At 45.3% G+C, this 7,500-nt stretch overlaps 1 protein-coding gene across 2 annotated transcripts in view; it reads right to left on the bottom strand.

Annotated features, from left to right (window-relative positions):
* Positions 1-7,500, bottom strand: part of fstl5 (follistatin-like 5) — a 185,338-nt gene that overhangs the window by 49,312 nt on the left and 128,526 nt on the right. For both annotated transcript variants that reach the window (XM_042062277.1, XM_042062278.1), the window contains exon 7: positions 2,887-3,053. In XM_042062277.1, the coding sequence (XP_041918211.1) occupies positions 2,887-3,053 (167 nt within the window). The remainder of the gene's footprint in view (positions 1-2,886; positions 3,054-7,500) is intronic.

Here is a 7,500-nt window from a genome sequence, read left to right as displayed (position 1 = left end):
CAACACACACACACACACACACACAAATACAAACACAGTAACACAGTTTACAGGGAGAATTCAGAAAACACACACACATCACACATACACACACATACACACACACACACACATACACACACACACACACACATACACACACATGCATGCATCAGAATGTTCTGTTTCATTCTGATGTGTCTCCCAGAAGGCAGAGCTTATCTCTGTGGTTCTGTCCCAGAACAACCTCATGAGAATGTTAATATGTGTATGTGTGTGTGCATGTGTGTGTGTGTGTGTGTGTGTGTGTGTGTGTGTGTGTGTGTGTGTGTGTGTGTGTGATTATGATGATGATGCAACTCTCAGCAACCCATCATTTACTCTAAGCAGCTTTGCCAAATCGAGGCCAGACCCAATGGAACTCTGCGACCCAGCTCTACATACGGGACAAACCATGGAACGGCCAAATGACCAAACGACCTGACAACAGCAGCTCTTCACACAGGCCAATGACCTGACAACGCCGCCAGAGTTACAAACAGTGCCGGGTTGGCTATGACACGAAGAGACAGTGCTAGAGTTCGAACACTCGAACACTCAGATGTGTCCCGAGACAGATGTGTCTCGGGGCACATCTGAGAGCAGCTGCCGTGTAGGTTTGGGAGGCTGATGTCTGTATAATGCTAATGCCTGTAGGTTTGGGAGGCTGATATCTGATGCCTGTAGGTTTGGGAGGCTGATGCCTGTAGGTTTGGGAGGCATCATTAGAGTTCCGGTACACCATTAGGGTTCTAGTACACCATTAGAGTTCCTGTACAGCATTAGAGTTCTGGTACACCACTAAAGTTCAGGTACACCATTAGGGTTCCGGTACAGCATTAGAGGTCTTGTACTCCATTAGAGTTGCAGTTACACTATTAGGGTTCCGGTACAGCATTAAAGTTCCGGTACACCATTAGGGTTCCGGTACACCATTAGAGTTCTGGTACTCCATTAGGGGCCTATAGAGAGTTCTGGTACTCCATTAGGGGCCTATAGCCCCTATGGGCGTTCAGGGGAACCTGCTCTCACTTTGTCCTCTCAGTCCCAATAGGCTCTGTGCACTAACTTGAAGTTGGCAAACCAGTTTCCTGTTCATTGACGTCGCTGTAAACAAGCTCCTGAAGAGGAGTGCTTTAGTTGTACGAAAACGTGTACTCGTCGCCGATAATCCTTCCCTCTTTATTTTGTGCAGCCACTGCACATAGGCTGGTGTTTTCAGGAAAACATGGAAGCAAAAATCGCTTTTATAGCGACTTGAAGCCGAGCAGAGTGGCACCCAGAAGGGGTCCTTAGAGCCGCCCACAGACATCAAGACTCGGTACTCTGTATTTTTTACTTTTTGGTACAACTTAAGCACTCATCTTCATTCTTAAAGGAAAATTCCGGTTTTTAGCACTTTAAGGCCCTTTTCTGGTTTGTTTTGGATGAACTAGAGTGGTGGACACCGAAATTTTGACGATTGGTCCTGTCTCGACTTTTCTGACTCGTTTTGAATCACCTTTTCACTTCTCAGGGTGGCTGGCAATGGGCATACTGTAGTAGGCTACTCAAACATGTCCTAAAACAACCCTTAACGTTTGTTTTCAAAACTGTGCAACTCACCGAGTGGTTAATGGAGTTCGTAGACTATTAAAAGCAAATATATCGGCGCAATGTATGATTCGTATTTGAACCTGAAGCATAGACGGTGGCGCAGTAATATCAACGTGCAATGGCAGAAATCAATGGGATTTTACAAAATGCCAAATAAAAGACGACATAAACTGTATTTCGCTACGCTACTTGTCTTGGAACATCAACGAACACCACTAACCACTCGGTGAGTTGCACAGTTTTGAAAACGAACTGATCACATTAAACCAGGTGACTCAGATGATCACATTAACCCTTAGAACCCTAAGCTGTTTTTAGGGCATTTTCACTACCTTTATTCATAAGGATTTATTCTGGTCATTGTAAGTGCCACACACACATATTATATATTGTTTTTTTGTGTCTAGGCTATCCAGGTCTGCAAACATTTCATGTTTTAGTACTAGGATTGATTTTATTTTGATTTTTAAAGAATTAAAATATAAAAATATAATATAAAATATAAACATTCTTATATTTTGACATGTATCTCACCACAGCAAGCTCATAGCTCTACATGCATTGCATGTGTGTCTAGGGCAGACTGTCCTGAATCTGGCAATTTCATGGTGGAGGGATTCTCTGGGTTTACGTGTTAGCCTGTGTGTGCCTATGGTGTCTGCACTCATGATTCTCTAACTTTTTACTGCATTGCCATGAACAAAGTCCGCGAGTAATTCAAACAAGAGTAATGGGTGTGCAGCGTTGGTTTTTGTACATGACGTTATTATTTTGCAGTCACTTCGTCTGTTTTCATAAGCCAGAATGATCGACATACTTGATACCAATGGATAGCCTTTCATCTGATATGCCAGATCTATGCGTTCTGTGCGAATGGAGAGTGAAGAGGAAGAGAGAGAGAGAGAGAGAATGGATGACTACTGATCACACCTGGGGCAAAACATCAGATCAACCCTGTGAAGTGTCAGACTATATGGATTTTTGTGTGTTTGTGTGTGTGTGTGTGAGAGAGAGAGAGAGAGAGAGAGAGAGAGCGTGTGTGTGTGTGAGAGAGAGTGTGTGTGTGTGAGAGAGAGAGAGAGAGAGGGAGAGAGAAAGTATGTGTGTGTGTGGGGGGGGGATGTTTGTGTGTTGTGTGTGTGTGTGAGAGAGAGAGAAAGAAAAAGAGACAGAGAGTGTGTGGGGGTGTTTGTGTGGGGTGTGTGTGTGTGTGTGTGGGGGGGTGTTTGTGTGGTGTGTGTGTGTGTGTTGTACGGCAGGGTGGTCACTCACGTTGATGTCCTCGAGCTCCAGTGTGTTGAGCGCCTGTACGTTGCGCCTCCAGATGATTGGTGGACGCCGTTCTCCCATAATGCCACACGTCAGAACTGCGCTCTGGCCAACCGTTACCGTGGTGACACTCAGCTTTTGGTCATCAGGCAGGACAAGCTGGAACACATCTGAGAGAGAGGAGCGAGAGTGTGAGTGTGTGTGTGTGTGTGTGTATGTATGTGTGTACGCGTGTGTGTGTGTGTGTGTGTGTGTGTGTGTGTGTGTGTGTGTGTGTGTGCGTGTGTGTGTGTGTGTATGTGTGTGCATGTGTGTGCATGCGTGCATGCGTGTGTGTGTGTAGGGCAGAGAAGACGCAGCCAGGGTTGAGTCAGATTACTTTGAAATGTAATCCATTACTGACTACAGACTACATGGCAATTTTGTAATCAGTAACGTAATCAACAGGATTATACCCTAAACATGTAACGTAATCTGATTTTCTTTGGGATTACTTTTTACACAACTTGCAGATGACATACGCATTCTTATTTTCACAACCTTTAATTCAGATATGCTGTGTGTGTGTGCGTGACTGTGTATGTGTGTGTATGAGATTGTGTGTGTGTGTGTGTGTGTGTGTGTGTGTGTGTGTGTGTGTGTGTGTGTGTGTTAGTGTTAGACACACACATACATAAAGCAACATTAGACAGGCGCATCAGGCTACACCAAACAACATGTCTTATCTTTGTCTGTGTGTGTTTGTGTGTGTGTGTGCGGGTGTGCGTGTGTGTGTGTGTATGTGTGTGTGTGTGTGTGTGTGTGTGTGTGTGTGTGTGTGTGTGTGTGTGTGTGTGTGTGTGTGTGTGTGTGATCCTCTACAAGACTGAGACCAGTACTGAGACACACAGAAATCAAAGAGACGTTGACGGGCAACTGAAGGGCTGGAGTATGTACATACTGATGCAGTGTACGTGTGTGTGTGTGTGAGAGTTCTAAAACTGACCACTCATACTGATGCAGTGTACGTGTGTGTGTATGAGAGTTCTAAAACTGACCACTCATACTGATGCAGTGTACGTGTGTGTGTGTGTGAGAGTTCTAAAACTGACCACTCATACTGATGCAGTGTACGTGTGATAGTGTGAGTGTGTGTGTGTGTGTACATACTGACACAGCTTACGTGTGTTCACTAGTTCGCCCGTCGGCATGATTGCTATACTGAGTGAATAAGCTAAGCACGTGTTTGGCATGGTAGCTGGCCGTGGTCATGGAATGCCTGAAGCGGAGAACGCGATAGAGCGATGGCCGCTTGCACCCCCCAGTGTAAGGAGAATGCATAACTGGGCTATCAGTGAAATGGAGGAGTAGGGGGAGGAGGAGGGATCATTTTGCGAGCGCCGCGGCGTGTGACGTATGGATAAGGAGGCCGGCTTAAATACCCTGGCGGCGGAAGACAGGTGAGTTAATTGCTGTCAATCATCCCTAAGGGCTCCTCCCGAACTTTGTTTAGAAAACATCATATAGTGCGAGTGTGTGTGTGTGTGTGTGTACATACTGATGCAGCTTACGTGTGATAGTGCGAGAGTGTGTGTGTGTGTGTGTGTGTGTGTGTGTGTGTATGTTTACGTGTGATAGTGTGAGTGTGTGTGTGTGTGTACATACTGATGCAGTTTACGTGTGATAGTGTGAGTGTGTGTGTGTGTGTGTGTGTGTGTATACATACTGATGCAGTTTACGTGTGATAGTGTGAGTGTGTGTGTGTGTGTGTGTCTGTGTGTATACATACTGATGCAGTTTACGTGTGATAGTGTGAGTGTGTGTGTGTGTGTGTGTGTGTGTACATACTGAGGCAGTTTACGTGTGATAGTGTGAGGGTTCTAAAACTGACCACTCAAGTGTGAGAGTTCTAAAACTGACCACTCAAGACTCAACAGGTTTGGGCTGAGACATTCCATAGAGCTCAGATATGAAAGAATGAAGCTCCCCCAACATTCTGAGTTAGGTTAATGTAATGAAAGCTTACGTTGACTATGTTGATGAGACCAAATATAAGCTCTAAACCAATTCTAATGTAATTAAAGCTATGTTGAGACTATGTTGATGAGACCAATTCTAGCATTTGCAGTGCTGCTCTAGTTGCTGAGCAGCACAAACTGTGCTCTAGAAAAACAGATGTTATGATGTGGCCTTGAAGTTTTCCTTATACTTTCCTATAACTTTGTGTGTGTGTGTGTGTGTGTGTCTGTGTGTGTGTGTTTGTGTGTTCATGTGTGTGTGTGCGTAAGTATGTGTGTGTGTGTGTTGAGAAAGTGAGTGAGCAAGAGAGAGAGAGTACTTAACATACAGTACTTATCTATGTGTGTGTGTGTGTTTGTTTGTTTGTGTGTATGTGTGTGTGTGTGTGTGTGTGTGTGTGTGTGTGTGTGTGTGTGTGTGTGTGTGTATGTGTGTGTGTGTGCATGTGTGTGTGTAGTGTGTACATGTGTGTGTGAGTGTGTGTCTGTGTGCATGTGTGTGTGTAGTGTGTACATGTGTGTGTGAGTGTGTGTGTGTGTGTGTGTGTGTGTGTGTGAGTGTGTGTGTGTGTGTGTCTGTAGTGTGTACGTGTGTGTGTGTGTGTGTGTGCGCACGCATATCCTTATCTCACCCAAACACATTGCATAGTGCTTCTCAACTCATTCAGTGTCTGAGCACACGGCAGATTTCTGCTCCACAAACGCTGTGACAAGAAAATGCTTTTGTGTGTGAGCAGCTACACACACATTAAGACATAAAGCGTATTTACTTACTTTTGTGTCTTTTCAAATATTACTTATTCAGTTTGTCTTATGTCTTTTTCAAAACTGTTTATTTGCTTTTAATTGCATTTAAATGTGGAATGTGTTGTCTTTATAGAGTTCCTTTCACTAATCTGGAGTTTTCCTCGGAGTGGCTCAGTCAGTCAGTAGCTACGGTGTGGGATCCTCCTCACGACAGATTATACAGCAGCAGGGAGTACCAGAGGAGAGAGTGGAGGAGGAGAAGAGATGAGGGGAGAGGAGAGGAGGAGAGTGATGGGGAAGAAGACAGGAGAGGAGGGAGGAGAGGAAAGGAGGAGAGGAGAGGAAACGAAGAGAGAAAAGGAGGAGAGGCCAGGAGAGAGGAGAAGAGAAGAGAGGAAAGGAGAGGAGAGGAGAAGAGAAGAGAGGAAAGGAGAGGAGAGGAGAAGAGAAGGGAGGTAAGGGGAGGAGAGGAGAAGAGAAGGGAGGTAAGGGGAGGAGACAGAGCCGGAGTGGGGACACTTTTCAGCCCGGGAGTTTCAGGCCCAAGACCAGCCCACTTTTTCCATGGTGATGGAAATTTGTTAAATAAAGCAACAGTTCAGCTCTTACTATCCTGTAGTTTTTATTAGTACCCTGACTCAACAAATGTGTAAAGGTTGTAAAAAATGCATTTAAACTGAGAAGTTAACAAAAAATATTCCACTATTCCACAATGATCGGTTGATACGTTAGCAAAAACAGAAAGAAAGAAATAAAACATTTGAAATGTATCCCACTCTTCCACAAAGAGGCATATTTAACTATTGTTTACATGTTTTTCTGCATGGGTAGGCTTTCATATTGTTGTTTGGCGATTTACTCCTTTACTACACCCACTTCTGAGCAAACATATTAGACAGAAGTGGGTGTAACAAGGCATACTGTATAGGTTGGTAATGTAGCTTACTGCTGTCATACTGTTCTTTCTTACATGAAATACCTTTAATTCATATAGTTTACTCTATTATCCTCTATACTTGGGATGAGAGGAGGGAGGTAAGGGGAGGAGAGAAGAGGAGAGAAGAGGAGAGGAGAGGAGGGAGGTAAGGGGAGGAGGGGAGAGGAGAAGAGAAGTGAGGTAAGGGGAGGTGAGGCTATGAAGATGGGAAAGGGGCTTTTCTCTGTTGCTGAGGGCTGAGATGAGCGGTGCTGATGAAAGGACTGAAATCTGCTCTGGAGGGCTCCCAGAATTAGACTTCATACTCCATAACACACACACACACACACACACACACACACACACACCGATTCCCTCTTCAGCCTCATCAGCAGCACTGAGGAGCTCTAGTGTTGAGTGGGAGGAGTTGAGAGATTGTGGAGTGGAAAACAGAAAATGCTAAAAGGTGTGACATACTGAACACTCACAGTGGAGGAGAGGAGAGGAGGAGAGGAGAAAAGAGGAGAAGAGAGGAGAGGAGAAAAGAGGAGAGGAGGAGTAGAGAGGGGAGGAGGGGAGAAAAGAAGAGAAGAGAGGAGGAGGTGGTCACACACTGAACACAGAGATGAGCTGCTGGGATCTCCTCTCGGTCAGGACTCCCTGAGAGGCTGTGGAGCCAACACCTCCTCTGCTAACACCAACACCTCCTCTGCCAACACCAGCACCTCCTATATGTCTGCTAACACCAGCACCTCCTCTGCCAACACCAGCACCTCCTATATGTCTGCTAACACCAACACCTCCTCTGCTAACACCAACATCTCCTCTGCTAACACCAACACGTCCTCTGCTAACACCAACACCTCCTCTACATCTGCATTCTCTGTCCTCGGTGCTAACGCTAACACTTCTTGCTAACAGCAACACCTCCTCTCCATCTGCTATGCTCTGCTCCTC

The sequence above is a fragment of the Alosa sapidissima genome, chromosome 14 (genome assembly GCF_018492685.1).
Source record: "Alosa sapidissima isolate fAloSap1 chromosome 14, fAloSap1.pri, whole genome shotgun sequence".
Taxonomy (NCBI): Eukaryota; Metazoa; Chordata; class Actinopteri; order Clupeiformes; family Clupeidae; genus Alosa; species Alosa sapidissima.
This window is presented reverse-complemented; position numbering and strand designations above follow the sequence as displayed.